The sequence below is a fragment of the Aplidium turbinatum genome, chromosome 11 (assembly GCF_918807975.1).
Source record: "Aplidium turbinatum chromosome 11, kaAplTurb1.1, whole genome shotgun sequence".
Lineage (NCBI taxonomy): Eukaryota > Metazoa > Chordata > Ascidiacea > Aplousobranchia > Polyclinidae > Aplidium > Aplidium turbinatum.
This window is the reverse complement of record NC_137482.1, coordinates 6,290,600-6,308,524: the sequence shown is the minus strand read 5'-3', so window position 1 is coordinate 6,308,524 and position 17,925 is coordinate 6,290,600. Positions and strand designations below refer to the sequence as shown.

Sequence of the window (17,925 nt, the reverse complement as noted above, 5' to 3'; positions counted from 1 at the left end):
GAAATGTGTATAACGTGAAGATGTTTGCAAGATGGTATCCATACTATCCAATATGTAAATTGTAAGCCATATAGTATTATACTGGTTTCGTTTATCAACCGTTGCATTCACTCCTCAAATCGCTTTATATCAGACCTGATGTCATCTAATTATTTTTATCATTCTGAATACTTTCAATTCTTCAAACTCTCATTGTATGTAAATTTGTAACAGTAGATATTTAGTGGGCTCTTAAACTGACGACTTTCAAAGTGGCTCTCTGAGACCTTTGTGCATTTGCAGTTTGTGTATTATTTCGTTGTTTTGTTTTGGATATGGACAGCTTTGTCTGATGCAAATAAATAATACTAATAGTGTATCTCCCTATGTATTTCTTTGTGCAATAACATTTTTTATCATTACTGATGTAGTTTTGTTCCTTGATGCAAAACTGTGTGTTGAAATAAATTGCTGTCACTTTAGTCAGTAAGTTTTAAAAGATGCAGTGCTATATTATGATTATATAAAGAATTAACAGACGTGCCTTTGAAGGTGCAATGTTGTGCAATTATACTGAACAATTGAACATTGCCTGGCTATTTATTGTTTTTTTCAAAAAAGGCTTGTCTCCATTGAAATATGCATTAACTCGGACTTACGGGTTTTACATTTTTTCGCAGAGACCAAATATGTAGAATTTGCTGTGCTATTTTTTGCAACGTCAAAAGGGTTTGGTCAATAACTCGATATGATGGTTCTTTCATTGCTGGAATTATGTGCTAGGCATGTCGGAAAACGATCGTCTGTGTTACATCTGCAAACTGTGTTGTCATACCAGCTGTCTAGCAGAACTATAAACTTTATATTAGCCAACGTACCAATCAACAAAGCATTGGTTTTTGAAAAACTTTTAGAAAGTTGTTCAAGCTTTAACCTATACTGGAAACAATTGATTACAAAGTGTAAAAGAAGAAATTATGTATTTCAAGCGAAACTTCAAAGATCTCATGATCCATTTGACTCAGACGCACACGTAGAGCAAAGTGATTTTGATGCTGTGCTTGAGGGTCGACAGATCCTACTCAATAGCTTATTCTTAGAGGCTCTGGATAGATTTTGTCATAATTGTGAAAACAAAAGCAAGGGCATGCCGTCTTTTCCTTTGCATGAAGCTCTTCTGGAAAATTACGCAGATATCAGTGAATATGATTGGCTTGTTCTTCTTTCAACGGAAATTAACATTTTTAATTTTTATCCCCGTCATGCAAAAATAATTTTTAACGATCGTGTTTTGCTTGACAACATTTCAAAGCATGCCACAAATGTATGTCTAAGGCTAAACACGACGTTAAGCAACGATCCAGTTTTATTTTTAGTCTTCTACAAAGTATTTTATTGCATTTTGTCATCGCAGTTTGTTGAAAGAGTTTCAGTTTATAAAGTGTATTCCACACCAAACTACTTATCATTGCTCCAACTGTGTTTTGGAATAGTGGATATGGCAAAACTTAATCAAGAACTTCCTCAACCACAATCAGAAAGTAGTTCAACCACTGAAGGTGATATATGGGATAGTGCTTTAGGAGAAGGAGACATCTTGTCAGAAGAAAAAGCTGACTTTTCAGATACATTCTATTGTGATTTTGTTCAGAATTTCAACCGCAATGAAATTTTACGTTATAAAAACAGCTCCATCTGTCATTTTGAAGCGATATCTGAACTTTACCTGGATCTTGAAGGTGTCCACGCCGGAAATTTTGAGGCTGAATTGTTGGTCGCCTGTATCTCGAATGCCATTACCATTAAAAAGCTTTTCATCAGCTCGAGCACAGTGACTTTACTAGAAAAAAATAACTTTATTGAGATACTTCTATTGAAAACTATCGAACAATTTCTTATCAATGCCAATTCAAAGTTGGAAGTTTTAAAATTGAGTAACTTTGAAATACCAACTGAACGGTTTTGTGGTATTTGTGGTGCACTTTGTTCACGTTACGAAAAAACTAAGGTCCCGTTTGAGATTCTTATGTTTATTAATTGTTTTTTTAGTGGGTGTAAACCTTGCGATGTAGTTATTTGTGACAAAACCATTTTACGAGCTCTGTGCATAGAAAAAGCCGTCTTTGAATCATTAAAACCGTACACCGATTACATGAACTGTTTTCAAGCTTTTAACCCGCATAAGTATTTGATACTGGATAGTTGCCAAATCAGGAGAACCGAATTTACGGTAAACCTTAAAATGCTTCTTGACGCTTTACAAAACACAAACTCCCGAAAGTCGTGTTCAGTAAACTCTGTTGTATTCACCTTGACGTTGTGTGAGGATGAAGACCGTTTAGAACACTATTTTATTGATGCGTTTTCAAGAAGTCCATTGGAAACATTTACCATAGTTCATCCTCCAAACTATCTTCTGGCGCCCAAGGTAATTGAAGCCATTAAACATCACGTGAAAAAAGTCGTGGTGTGTAAGAAGTCATTTTATGAGTCATCGACTCCAGTTCACTCAAGAGACGACTATCTATCGCAAATGTGATTATAACTTCCATGACACAAAGTGATCTTGTCAGGGCCGGATTAAGGGTTTTTGGGCCCCTGGGCTGAGCTGAAAGTGGGGGCCCTTATCAAGTGACATTTTTCGCTAAAAAGGTTATCGATTAATGACGCTAAAAGCATTTCTCAGCAGCTGGGGGCTCCGCCTCGAAACCCCGAGCTGTGTGTATTGTGTAGTTGGTACTGTGCTTTTGCTGCGATTGGGATTGAAAAAAGCGATTAAACAGGAACATTGCTTTTAGAACAACAAAATGACATAATTCGTTTAATGCTGACTGCATTAGAGGGGCGCAAACTCTCACTTACCCGAGCGACGCCACTATTCTCTATGTACGCCACTGTTCTCTAGTTGTCTTTTTGAAAGCAAAACTAATCATTTCAGAGCAGATCAACAAACGAATCCGTTTGTGAGATAGGCTATCACTGTTCAAAGGGAACTCGATCCTTTCTCCACAATTTTTAGTGGCAACACTTTCAATACAAATTGCTTATAGGCGATTATTGATATATTGTACGATAAAATGTTCATTTTGTGCACTACCGTACTGTTCAAAACAAACAATTTTGCCCCAAGAAAATTGTAAGGAAAAACCTGGTTAATTTTCAACAGTATTTCTTCGGAAAAGATTCGCTTAGTTACTAAACGTTTGTTTTTGGCCGCAACTTTATGTATGAACTGTGAATTGTTTGTCAGCTTCACACGATAAAAACAGAATCATATTCATAGGAGTATTGGTCATAAATCAAAAATGAAACTGCAAACTGGTAGGCGGTATCGGTAGTCATTTTGTTTGCTGCACTAGAAAATTGTTCATATCAACTCGAAATGAACGCTTTCTTGCTTTTCTCCTGGCAAAATCGCTGATCAATTCTTCAAAATTCAATGACTCCAAAATATCGTGTTCAATGCTTAGAAGCGAAAGATTCGAAACTCGCTCTTGCCGCGAAGAATTTCGAACTTCGTTTTTGATTCTCTTTAATTTTGAAAAAGATCTTTCTCCACTGCAGTTGGAGACCATCATACACAAATACATTCACAGAGCAACGAAGACATTGGGAAAGGTTTCAACGCACCTGTTTTCTCTTAGTAGTAAGAACATGTTGAGCTCAACACTGTTTTCCACTTTGGGTTTTCTGAGGCTTCTTTTCCACCATCAGCAGTTTTCACTTTGGAAAATTCTGCAAAATGAACTGTTTTAGTTGGAAAATTGGCTTCGAAATCCATGGAATATTCCTTCATCAATGCAACAGTAGCATGATGAATCTCGTTAGGGCTAAGATCCGTCAGTTTTGAAATGAAACTAAACTTACTTTCGACGTCACGGTATGCTTTCAAACGCTTATCTAGTTCTGCAGATAGTTTGTCAATTATGGCAAGATACACTTCAACTCTAAATTTATCTCTTGGGGAAAAAATCGTTGGCTCTGTAGAGGGCTAATCAAAATGCCTATAACGTTGCGTTTGAATTCGTTTTGAAGAACCTGCGTAGGTGTTGGATCCACATTTCTTCTTACCTTTTTCTTCATACGTTTCAAAGTTGGATCTTTCGCTTTTGACAAAGCTCATGAGACTTTGTAACAACTGTACTGCATTATTCAAACACAATCCACTTTTTTGAAGGGACATGTTTGTTTTTTGAAACTTTTCCAATATTGCACTCCATATTTCAAGCAAAATAGCTGTCTCCAGTTGTTTCAACTTTTTTAAAAATCCTTCTCCTTCGACTTTGCTGTCTCGAGATTGAGCATCATCAGAGGCCAATTCTAGCGCTAAAATGGTCTCACTTAGTGGTGGATTTCCAGAAGATTAGCTTCCGGAACGTTAGTTTTTTACTTTCCAAATGCGCTAGGTGCCGGAAAAGAGATTCAGAAATATGCTCTTATAAGACTTTGAAACAACACACTTGATGTACGTGTTTAAAACGTTGCTAAAGTAAGCATCATAGTCTATAGATGATGTTTGTTTGAGATACGAATTAAAGCAGCAATCTCCAGCTGTGCAACTAAAAAAAATAATAGATTTTTTTCTTTGAGGTGGGGGCCCCCAAAAGTGGGGGCCCTGGGCTTCAGCCCAGTCCGCCCCCCCCCCTTAATCCGGCACTGGATCTTGTGCATATTTGTGTGTCGTTTTTTTTTTTTGTCGTAATCATCCCTATCTTTTCTCATTGGTTGTGAGAATGAATTTCTTAAAATGAGTGTACATCAAGAACAAAAATTCGCCAGAAAAAAGGAACCTATGATAAAAACACTTGTGTGAGAAACTGTTTATTTCGCAGTCCGCCACTGGCTGTTTTTTAAAACTTGATACAATTTTTGTGTAGACAACTATAGGCTGGTATTTGCTTTTAAAAGATTGCATTGTCTGCAACAGTACTGCTTTGAGTCTACTGAAAAATCTTTGGTGTCCGGAAGAACCAAAAATTAGGTATGGTGATGTTCACAGAGTAGCCTATTATGCTCCTTGTAACTTGCGTACCATGCACCAATGCATTTTTATTGTGTTTCAGGTTTCTTAAGTGGTGCCATGTCAAGTGAATCCGATCTGGACAAATATTTTCACTGTCTCGACGAATTGTCCGAATGTGACTTTGACTCTTGTGATCCAAACTTGATAAAAAGTCTCTTGGATACTTTCCAAGATATTTCATATGATTCGGTTGTTGAAGCGAATTCAAGGAAGCAGATTTTTGTTAACTTATTTGTTGAAGACTTCACAGACAGGAAAGGGCCGTTTAAAGTGCCATGCGTTCCTACTTGGACTGGAAGAGACACCAAAGAAAAACTTTATCAATATTTTCGATTCCCGGTTTCATCTCAGACATTGTTGGTAAATTCAAAGTTAGTCAAAGATGACGCAACTCTGTTTTCTTTAGGCTTATCTAAGCCAGACCACGATCTATGTGTGTTTCTAAAAAAAACTTTTCAGTCTGAAGATATGTCGGCACAAGGTGATACAGAAAAATCCGATAATGATTTTGCTAGTTCTGCTACAAATGTTGCGGGTCGTCCCGACTTCAATCAGCAGTTATCAGCTAATGATTCCAATGCCTCTTTTTCAAATATTGCTGGTGTTCCTCCAGCTTCTTCACTAACGCTGGTTTCAAACACTGGTGACCAAATACCCGATTAATAGCTTTTTTTTGATGCACAAAACCTCGTTCAGTTCTGATATTGACCAAACGTATTTTTTGTATCGTATTTCATTTATTTGGTTGTTGCGACCTCAAGGCGGTTTTGTGCAAAAAGGCAAAAGTTTCTTCCGGCAAGCGTCACCCACAATGCCGTAACAGTCGAACTGGTGTCGTGTTCTTCAAAGATTTTACTATGAAAACTTATACGAGCACCTGCTATACAACAAATTGTCAAAAAAAAAATTGTTCAAGTATCACCTCACGCCGGATTATTGCGTTTCTTTACCCCCTGTGACGCCAACTTACTTATTATTGTGACTTTTGCAACTCGCCATGTTGGTTCTGACAATTCCTATGTGCAGAAGACGTTGTAAGATGTTTGAACAGTCTAAACAAAATATAATGTTGTCATAAGATACTGTAGAATTTGTTAGTTTCCTTATTTGTCACATTTTTGTTGGTCCCAGTTGCATAATCCACAAGGTTGGCATAAATCGTCAGTTCGCCTAATTCGTCAATTTCTTCTCATCCCCTTTAGGTGATGAATTCTACTGCATTTGAGCAGTCAAAACGAAATGTTATATTGTCTTGATTTTGTTCCGTTGTTAATGAAAAGTTTCGTGTCGATTTTTGTGAACTTCTAAAAGTGCAATGTGATGGAATTGGATTTGACTGAGAAATCTTGGTAGTGCAGCACTCGTGTCAGTTTCATCGTGTCCCAAGCGGCCTATTGACCTAAACATGTAAGGTATTTGATACAATGCTTTTGGAGGCGACTGATGCTGTACGGAAATACCCAAAACTTATTTTGACGAGGCGAAGCTTGAGATGCGCACTCGAACAAATAGGGTCATATTCATTTTTAGAATTTTTTTATGCTTTCTCTTCAAAACACTTCGACAGCGTTGCTTGTAACGCAGTTTGTTGATCTGTTGGGATTGTGGTCATGGAGAGATACCTCCTGGCGACATTACGTTAGCTTTAGATGATTCTATCAGTTTATATACGTCATGTCTTCCTGTATAACTAAACACAGTACCGGTGGATCCAGCAAGGTGATTGAAATAGCTTGTGCAATAGTAGATCAGCTTTACATCAGACACAGACAGGAAAAGCCAATAGCCAGAAGTGGGCATCCACGACTTTAAACGTAGCGCCCCACCGCTACAATAAGCTGAAAGAGCGGCGCTATTCGCCAACAGTTGATCAAAAGTAACACGTTACCACTACTCGAAACAAAACGCGCTACTTCTACACGCTGACACCGGAAAGCTCTATTCAAACCAGTAGCGTTGACAGAGTGTAGGCTACTTTTGGATTTGGGCCCAGGATGTATTTTAAGGGCCCTCCAATCATTTCAAAGAGACCGAAAACTTGAAGAAACCATCTCGTATTCGTTAGATATGGTGCGTTTTTCTGAAAAGGGTCTGAATTTGGAGCTCGAGAGTAGGCCACAGGGCTCAAATTATCCTCTCAATGGCCCTGATTCAAGTTTTCCACCTAGTGAAGTCTAAATAACAGTGGCGTAGCTAGGGGGGGCGGACCGCCCCGGGCGGCACGTCTAGGGGGCGGCACTTTTAGACAGGAAGTTTTTTTTTTTTTTTTTGATAATGCAAAAGTACACGGAAAATAAAAGCAAACAGAATGGCAACGTTCAAAACAGTGGCGTAGCCAAGGGGGAGGAGAGGTTTGGGGGTTACAACCCCCCCTTTGGCACGCATGTGACGTCACGATATTGAGAATGATGCTTTCAGTCTCTATGTCTCTAAAACAAAGTTTCCCTAATTTTAAACGAAACTCCATTAAAAGAGCGAGTTTTGCCAATACCAAACATTCAAATATCTCAGCCAGGAATTAGCAACAAGAAAACATAGAGACTTAGCTTTATTAAGTTACCGAAAAATTCCCAAGAAAACATGATCTTATCCTTTTGCTATGCCACCGGACAGCACCATTTTACAGGAATATTTATACTAGGGGATTTATACCCACATTTTTGTTAAAAATGCTCTCAGAATGCACCAAATCCAAAGTAATTTTTCAAAATTTTCTGGGGGAGGCCCCCCAGACCCCCCGCTGCTGGGTGTCGTCTTTGGCGAAGACGCCGTCGGGCTTCGCCCGCCGGCCCTTAAAACCCTCCCTTTCAAAATTACTGGCTACGCTACTGGTTCAAAACATACAATAATTCCACTTTAAGTCAATTAAAAAAAATTTCATTTTTAAATGCTTTTTCTTGAAGGGGCGGCAAAATCTGAATCCGCCCCGGGCGGCACAGTCCCTAGCTACGCCACTGCTAAATAACCTTAAAAATTAATGTAAGGTTTCGGTAGCCTTCGGTTACACTGCCATTGTTGTTATGGAACACACGTGTCCAAAATCTCTAAAAACAATTCACTTTTTTCCACTTTAAATCGGAAAAACGACTGAAGCAAATGTAGCGCGTCGGCTCCCATTCCTGGGTTTTTAGACCCAGATCTGGGGTAGGCTATTTGCTACTCGTCTGGGTTTTTAAGTTTTTTTTAAAATGGCCTACGTTGATATCTGGGTTTTTTTCTGCATTTTTAACTTTTCCTAAATATCTATTGATTTTGCATGAAATTATAGGAATCGCGAGCTGAATTAACCATTCTAAGTAGTTGTTTCGCTACAAAATATAGCCTATCTACAATAAATTGTCTGATTTGAAAACTAGTAGCTAGTTCCCCCCCTATAAGCTAGTTTCCCCCCTGATCACAAATAAAGCATTCAGTTTCCAGTTTGAGTAGGGGAAAGTAACCATAGTTGAGCCGGTTCCTTAGTTGATCCACCAGAATTTTTATCGATTTGTTCAAAATCATTGCACCGTGACCACATCAAAGTGTTTGCAGTAAAACGGCTGTTCTTCGTTGTTAGTTTCAAGCGGTTCTTGCGAAAGATGAGTTCGCTAGCTCAAATTATGTATTTTTCTCACTAAAAACCGTTTTTTCTTGAGAAAAAGTCAGCTTAGCTCATTCAGAAAGTATAGTAGTTGGAAAGGCGAAAGTTTTTGTATGTAGGCTATATACCAAAGCTTAACGTTTTAATTTGCGTAGAATTTAAACTGCTGGATCAAAAGGAACTGACAAAATTTTCGTGTTGTGTTCAAACTGAGCGCTGCTCCATAGTTGAGCCACTTCACAGACCATTAGTTGAGCCAAGTGGCTCAACTATGGCTACCTACTAAACAACGATATTCCACCGATGTTTGTCTTTCCTCGTAAACGATACAAACCGTACATGCTCAAAAATGCTCCAGTTGGTTCCTTGGGTGTCGCAAACCCATCCGGATGGATGACCACAGAATTATTTGTCCATTACTTAGATCATTTTATAAAACATACTAAATGTTCGATGGAAAACCCCGCGCTGCTTATTCTTGACAATCATGTATCACATGTCTCCTTAACAGCCGTAGAAAGAGCCAGAGACCATGGGATTGTTATGCTCACGCTTCATCCACACACTTCGCATAAACTTCAACCGCTAGATAAAGCCGTTTTTGGACCCTTTAAACAATATTACAACAAGTTTCTGGACAGCTGGATGAAATCGCACCCTGGAATCCCTTGCACCATTTACGATGTTGCTGGCATTGCTAAGGAAGCATACAACGTTTCATTTAGCAAAAACAACATTGAATCTGCTTTCAAAGCAACTGGAGTTTTTCCACTTAACAGAGATATCTACACAGACGAAGATTTCTTGCCATCAGATCTTAGCCTACTGATAGACCCAACCCTGCCGCTACAGAACAGCAGCTCATTGAAGAAACTGTACATTGTGCTGATCCCTCAGTGACTGGTAACATACTTCAAGAACTCGATAATGCAAAATGTGCGTTAGGATGTTCCCTCTCTGCAGGAAAATGCTTCTGAAATGGGTAGAAGTGAAGGAACGTCAATTTACCAGACACCGATTTGAAGTGAACATGATTTTCCCAATTCTGATTATGTTTCACCTACCGATATCTTTCCTTTGCCAAAAGCTTTGCCTCGAAAGCGTTCCAGTCAATCAAAAAATAAAATGAAATCAGCTGTTATAACAAGTAACTTACACCAGAGAAAAATCGCCTCATAGAGAAGGAAAAGCTATTAGATAAGAAACGAATGCGGCAATCTGACAAAGTGGCATAGAAAAGCAGTCAACCCAAGATGAGACGGGCTCAACAGAAAAATAAAACGCTTTCACAAGCAAACACAAAGAAGGTAAAGAAATCAATCATCTTCGAGAGTCCCTCAGAAGAATCTGATACTATGAGCCTGCATAATAGCTCTGATTTTGATGAAGTTGAAGATGAAAACATCTGTTGCATTTGCTCTGAAGTATACGTTAAAAATGTGGAGGAATGGGTTAAATGCCTTTGTTCGAGCTGTGTTCATTGCAATCCATCAGCTGTCAGCTGCAGCAGTGCAGGTCCATGTAAGAGCTGGGCACATGAAGCTTGTACTGATGATAGGCTTACAGCTATTTTCATAAGCCAGTATTGCCAATAACTGACTAAAGCACTTGAAAAACTGATTTTTTTGAATAACTGACATAAGTTTTAATGACACTCTCTGACTATTTGTATTCGTTCTTTCTTTCATATTGCTCATTGTCAATACACCTTTAATGAAACCATTTAATCTCAATGTGTGTTTTAAGCTATAAAACGCACAGGTTCATCAGTTTATCAATTCCCTTTTCTACAACACAGCGGCTCAACTAAAGACACTGGGTGGATCAACTATGGCGCTGCGATTCCATAGTTGAGCCAAATGAGTAGCCTACTTATACGTGAAAAAAATGCTACAACTAAGTTACTTACGAGTTATGTAAAAACACAAATCGCTAGTTTAAAGAGTTTGGTTTACGGTATTCAGTTTGTTTTGAGTGAAAACATTACCGGTTAGAATTTATCGCCAAAAATGTAAAATTTGGCTCAACTATGGTTACTTTCCCCTACCGGTAATGGCTTTCAGTCAAGTTCAATTGCAGTTTAACCAAGCTGCTCTGCTGAGTGAGTAGGCTATAACTAGTTTTGTGAAAGATTTGTTGATAGCAAAACAGACCATGAAAACAGCGGGGCAAAACTGCTGACCTGGGAACCTAAAACAAAATTGGTGAACGAAGTAATTGAGGGTGTTTGGCTGTTTGCCATCAACGTTATGAAAAATAACTCCAATGACAAAAAGACTTGCAGAAAATAACTGTTGTAGGCTACAGTAGAATGAAATGTAGGCTATTTGAATAGTCGATGGGTGGTACAAAATTTAAAGATAGCAGAAAGTATAGCAGACATCTCAAAGCTTTTCTACTAGCTACAGTATTATACACATCTGGGTTTTTTAGCTAATCTGTTGTTTTTTTTTTAGATAAAATGAAGTTTTTTTTCAAATTTGTGGATGGGACCACTGGTCTATCTAGCGCCTCAATCAGGCTTAACTTTCTTTACATGCTACCTTTAATAGTTTCTCGTAACTTTTGATAGGGAGGTTATATTGTTGGTTACATGCTTTTGATAGGTTTGTTATATTGTAGCCTGCAAGCTAGGCCTATATATTATTTCACTTCTAAAATGTTTTATCAATTTAAACGAACTTAAAGATAGAAACTTGAACTTGTCAAAGCGATATTTTGCAGACTCTATCACGCGATCTGCAAAAAGATGCTCTTGAATTTTATTTCTTCAGAAACATGACTATTGTTTATAACCCTAGTGCAGGCCGCAGGGGTCACCAACTGGCGGCCCGCATTCGGCCGCCACGCTGTTATTGTACGGCCCGCAGAAGGTATCAGCGTACAAGAATAATCAAAATTACTTTTCTTGAACAGTTAAAGATCATGAAGGCAAAAAATCCTTTCCGCGAAGCTTAGTTTCGCTTTGCATACAATTCCACCGACCGACCAATCAGATTGTACTTCTAGGTGGGGGTTGCCTAAAGTTATTCCAATGCGATGTCCAACCACACTGTCCCAGTGGTTATTAAAACGTCTGTTTTCAAAATTGTCTGTGAGTATAGGGTTGATTATTTTAAGTTTGTAAATGTCATGTAAACACTAGTGTGCCTTTCACCGTTAATGTGTTTCACAAGCAGTGTTCCCTTTATGCAAGTTTTTGTTTGCAAAATAGGTCGGTGTGCCAACTCAATTTATAATAAACTGTCAAAATATTATATATACAGTATATAAATTTAAAGACTTTTTCTGGTTGTATTATGAAAACATTTAGCTTAGTATGCTGCAAAATGTTGTTAATCAACAGTTCTTGCCATGCTGATAAGCACCGCAAGTGACAGTTGTCAAATAATCAAAGAAAGACACTTTTATAGACTCTCACAAAAAGGATGAAGAACCGATTCACTGCTTTTTTAGAAGAAGCATTATTCATGAGTTACCAGTGGCGGCTCGTGCCATGGGGCTGCAGGGCTGCAGCCCCCCCTGAAAGAAAGAGAAAAAAGGGAAGATATGTTTTCCTCTGTGTTTGTCCGACCCGATTACTTTTTTCACTTATGGATTGCGGATTGAAAATTAAAATATTTAAAAATTTGTTTGGAAACATGGCTTTGGGACAACATTCTTTGCAGCCCCAGATTTTGGATTTCAAGTGCTCTGATTGGCTAAAAAATATCCTTGAAGCTCCACCTCTTTTGGTATTTTACAGAATACATAACAGCAATTTTTGAATCTGTTGGGGCTGCATGGAAAACAGCCCCCCCCCCCTAACCGAATAATTCTACAGACTTTTTAAAGTTAAGTTTTGTTTCGCAGAGTAACGATGAGACATGACTGTAAATGTGATAGCTGTAGGATTAGGGTATTCAACAGGTTATAGGATGTACCGGTACTAGGGCAAGAAAACAACAGTGCTAGGACAAGAAACAATAGTGCTAGGACAAGAAACAATAACTTACACTGGATCTCGAACCTCAATCGTCTTAGGCTACTGTGTGACTGTGATGTGCAGTCTGACCATAAAAAGAGCTCAACACCTGCTCTCCTGGGCCACATCGAAACCTGCTTTTGCCTGAGGATGGGTTTCTTTTATGTCCGGTTTTCTTTATCCATCCTATTATTGTTATTACAAAGTGGCTATTTTTACACACTTGTTGCCATAGTTACAATCAGGTGTTGCCAGAGTTAGGATTAAAGTTAGGTAGGGTTAATTAAGGTAAGGGTTAGAGTTAGGAATAAGGTTAGGGTTTTGATCTTTGCCCAGTTTTGATCTTTGCATGTGACTCCATGCTGCTGAGGGTTGGTATAGTATTTTCTAGGGCAAGGAACGATAATTGTTTCCACTCAGTGATCCGTCAGGAGTGATAGATAGTTAAGTTAGGTGCTTCACTAGTGTCTGCCCTCTAGGTCTAGTACCGGTATGCTGTAGAAGTGCATCTACATGAATGATTTATCTTCTGAATTAAACGGTCTTTCTGTTGGCTGCTGCATTGGCAACTCCTGTCTTCAATCATTTAATGTATGCTGAAGGCTTGTGTTGTTTTGCATCAAGTGTCAAGGGACTCCAGAAACTCATCAATGTTTGTCAAATGTATGTAGTTTCTCATGACATTATATTTAATTGCAACAAAACTGTTGGTGTTTTATATAAAGCCTAGATGTTGAAATTTGGCTATAATCCGATCATATATAATACGGTATTTAAATAAAAATCGTATCTGCTTTGAGACCCTTGAAATATATTGGAGTAATACGGTAATTAACGCTTCTACCTGATGATAAAGACATGAAACGACAATTACGGTCATTGTATTGTTCTGAAAACATGTTAAAAGCAAGGTTTTCCAAGCGTTTGATTGCTGTTAAAAATGTGTTGTTTCGTTCCTATTGTATGCCTTTATATGCCTGTCAACTATGGTGTAACTATCTTCTATCCAGTAGTAATCGCTTACGTGTTGGATACAATAATTGTTACAGAATGTTGTTTAATCTGCAGAGACGATGCAGCATCACCTCTGCATTCGTTGATAACAATATCACCATTTTTCAAGCTTTCATTTGTAAAAAATTATATCAGTTTGTAACCCGCTGTAACTTGTCTTCCAACCAATGGATATATGAACTAATGCGAACAGACTGTTACACTCAATCTTTGTATTTGGTACATTACGACTCAGCTCTTCGGAGTTGAGTATCTGCTTTGTTTCTACTTTCATCTTGAGTCTGATGCAAATAAATAAAAAAAAAATATCATATATATATGGATACTCTTATTTTGACTCTGAATCTACCTTCATTTAAAAAAATTGACAATGATTTCATTTGTCTTAACAGGTTTATGCTATAATAATTTACACTTTAATTGGAACATTTTGCAATTTATATACAATGGATAATTCTGTAATGTCATTGAAAAAAATTAGGTTTTCCCAGTTGTCTCTGCAAGAAAAACTTAGCATCAAAGCACAAGGAAGACCCACTCCAAACCTTGACATTTCCCAATCATCCACCAGTAGAGGTAACCCTTATGCAAGGAAGTTTAACAGAAATGTGTATGATGATCATGACTGGCTGTGTGGCTGCAACAGTGAAAATGCTTTCTTTTGCTTTCCCTGTTTACTGTTTGGTGGAGATCAAGAACATTCCTGGACCAAAGTAGGTGTGAAAGACCTGAAACATCTCAGTAGAAAGACAGAGAAGCATAGTAGATCAACTTTCCACATGAACAATACTTTGAGTCTTTCAGTGCTTGGCAGAGTTAATATTGCTACACTTATAGATTCTGGATATCAACTCTCCATTACTAAACATAATGAAGAAGTAACGAAGAACAGAACAGTATTGTCAAAGATTATAGATTGTATAAAATTTTGTGGCAGATTTGAATTGCCATTAAGGGGACATGATGAAAGTCAAGGCTCAAAAAATCCTGGTGTGTTCATGGGGTTAATTGATTTTGCTTCCAATCTTGACTCACGCTTCCAAAATCATTTTAATTCTGCAAAGGTATTCAAAGGTACATCCAAAACTATTCAAAATGAGCTTTTGGAAACGATTCTTGAGCTTTGCAAAAGCAAAATTAAAGAAGAAATATCACAGTCTGAATTTGTAGCAATCATGTGTGATGAAACTACTGACATCTCAGAGAAGACACAGATGGTGATTGTACTACGGTATGAAAGTCATGGGAAGCCTGTTGAAAGATTTTTGGGTTTTTTTAATCCTGCTAACCAGACAGCAGAAGCTCTGTCTTCAATCCTATTTCAGGAACTTAAAGTTTTGCTTGGGAGCAATACATCCAAACTTGTAGCACAAACTTATGATGGTGCTGCTGCTATGAGTGGTGCAAGAAATGGTGTGCAATCAAGAATCAAGCAAGTATATAGCAATGCACACTTTGTCCATTGTTATGCACACCAGCTAAACTTGGTTATACAAAAAGCCACTTCGCAGAATACCAGTGTCAGAGTCTTTTTTAACAGTCTTTCGGGAATCCCAAGTTTTTTCTCCAAATCTCCTCAAAGAATGGCTGCTTTGGACCAAGTTGCTCAAAGGCGTATTCCTCGCCCATCAGCAACACGATGGAATTTTAAAAGCAGGACGGTGAATGCTGTATCGGAGGTAAAAGACGCACTTATAGAATGCTGCTCAACTTTGGAACAAAGCAACTCTTCGGTGACTGGCTTTGCTGCTGCTGGTATAAAACGAATGCTCATAGATCCAAAATTTGTGTTTTGGTTAGATTTCTTTTCGAAAATCATGCCTCATGTTGACATACTGTTTGCTCAGCTGCAGTCTGTGGAGCTTGAGTCATTCAAAGTGCAGTGCTCTCTGGATAATTTTCTGTCAGCAATACAAAGAATAAGGGAAGGCATTGCTGCAGACAATGAGTCACCTTCACCCACACGGAGAATGCCTGAATCCCAAATCATTGATGCTAAAGAAGTATGTGATGTTGTCTTAATGCAGTGTCAAGAAAGGTTCAAGTTCACCAATCATCTTGAAGCAAGCACTTTATTTAATTTGAAAAATGCTTCACAATATGCAAGACAGTTTCCAGAAAAAGCTTTAGAAAAATGTTGTGAAGCATACCCTATGTTAATCAAAGACAAGCTCAAACCGGAGCTGTCTGTTCTCTATTCTAGAAATGACATGCATTCAGTGAGTGGACTTGTGCAGCTGCTTTCGTTGCTAAACCTGGAAGGAATGCAATCAACTTTTTCTGAAGTAATAAAGCTAGCTAAAATTCTACTTACCACTCCAATGTCAACAGCAGAACCAGAACGTTGCTTTTCATCACTGAAAAGGATTAAAACCTTTTCCCGCAGCACCATGTGTACTGAAAGACTTTCTGCATTAGCCATGGTGTCAATAGAAAATCGCTTAATAACTGAAACCAAAGATTTCAACGAGAGGGTAATTGACCATTTTGCCATGGCAAAAAGTCGCCGAATGGAATTCATCTATAAATAAAGGTCCGCTGTCCTTTATATGTGATGCTCAGTAATGTGTAGCAAAGAGTAAATGTGGCACCTATGGCTTGAGCGAGATCAATGGTTATAATTACAATATGTGTGTGTGTATTTGTTTGTTTTTGTAATGTTAGGTTCAGTCGTGTTCTCATTGCTTTAAGAATTGGCGCTCCAATTGTTTCTGGAATGAGGAGGCGACTGATTCTTAACTAATTCATCTACTTGTTTTAAAGTGTCAGGTTTGGTGGCCGTGCTTAACTATATTTATCGATGCATATACCGCAATATTAGATCCTTTCATGCACGTCTTAAACCATTAAGGTTTTGCCACCTTTTCCTTTTGTTGGTTTTGTTACTGTATTTCTTTTTTACAATATCATTTCTTTTGCATTCTGTCAAAGAAAAATAATTTGAATTGAACTGAATTATACTTGCCATCCAGTGGGCATTTATACTTGTGATAGAATTGAGATTTTGTCTTTGTCCTTCTGTATTGTGATACATGCAGGGTTGCTAGCTGGCTTCAGCTGGCAAAAGATAATTTTTGTAGGAAAGAATAAAAAATGTTAACTTCCAAGCATTTTTAGTTCTGGAGCAGTGGGTGCATACATGCAGGGTGCTCCAAAAAAGATGTAGCTACGGTTATACTACATGTATACTGCAATATACTGTGTGTGTGCGAAGATTATGTACTTTGTAATGAGATCGTTTTTAACTGCAAAAAGTCGTTTGCTATGTATTTTCTAACTAATCACTTAAAGTTAAATTTAAATCCAATTTCACGGCTCAACGGAAGTCAAATCAAATCTGTAGATAGCGTCAGATACTTGGGTGTATTTCTTGACACGGCAATGTGTGATGACAAGGATATAAACCGACAAGTACGATCATTATACTGTTTTACCAATAAATTAAAATTTTACAAGAGCTCCAGTGAAGTTAAAAATGTTCTCTTCCGTTCATATTGTACCCCAATGTATGCATGTCACCATGGGAAAATTATCACCAACGTGAATTAATCGCTTGCGTGTTGCATTCAATAATGCATTTAGAATTATTCACCATTTGCCCAAACATTATAGTGTAGGCTACGTGAACATCAAGTCTTGTGTAACATTGTATGTCATATAACATTTGATGCATTACAACGGAAAAGGGCCTTTTTTTTGTTGGGTAATGTGAATCATCGTCAAACTCTATTGTTGATTCCCTGATAAGGTATGACTGCTATCGTAACTCAAACTACCTCCTTCATTATAATACCACTATGTAGGCTATGCCGTTACCTAGCCTTGATGGCTGCTATGGCACAGCAGTGATATCAACATTCATCGATTGATAAAGTTTAAATTTCTTTTTATAGTTGGGTGTTTGAACAGATTAAGTATGATATTTCATTTTGAATATTGATTTTTGTTTCGCATGTTTAATTTGTGTGATATGGATCGCATGATCTGAAATGGACGATTGATTAATAAATTTATTGCTTACTTCAGCGTCATTCCTGTGAATGTACTTCTGTTTGTCTTTTGTTTCTGTGTATTTTTTTGTGTGGATCGTATGTGGACAATCGTGTCCGATGCCGGCGATCGACAATAAATATTTGCAGACAACAAACTGAGCGAACTATTGAGAAAACGACGAAGTGCATAGAACATAGTTTGATTTGTATTTAGCACTGATTTTGAATATAAAAATTTGAAATATTAGTATTTTTCAAGCTCTACAGCAGCATTTTTGACTGTTATTCCACTCCCAAATTTCTTTTGAAAATGCTCTCAAAATGCACCAAATTAAATGTAATTGTAAAAAATTTTCTGGGGGAGGCCCCCCAG

The 17,925-nt window shown here is 37.8% G+C and overlaps 2 protein-coding genes across 2 annotated transcripts; both read left to right on the top strand.

Annotated features, from left to right (window-relative positions):
* Positions 1-1,477: 1,477 nt before the first annotated feature.
* LOC145779768 (uncharacterized) lies at positions 1,478-6,352 on the top strand. The gene is made up of 3 exons (XM_082591409.1): positions 1,478-1,810; positions 2,350-2,407; positions 5,043-6,352. Exons 1-3 carry the CDS (start codon positions 1,478-1,480, stop codon positions 5,663-5,665), a joined length of 1,014 nt encoding a protein of 337 aa, XP_082447535.1. The 3' UTR covers positions 5,666-6,352.
* A 2,533-nt stretch (positions 6,353-8,885) lies between these two features.
* LOC145779767 (uncharacterized) lies at positions 8,886-9,482 on the top strand. The gene has a single exon (XM_082591408.1). It carries the CDS (start codon positions 8,886-8,888, stop codon positions 9,480-9,482), a length of 597 nt encoding a protein of 198 aa, XP_082447534.1.
* Positions 9,483-17,925: the final 8,443 nt, after the last annotated feature.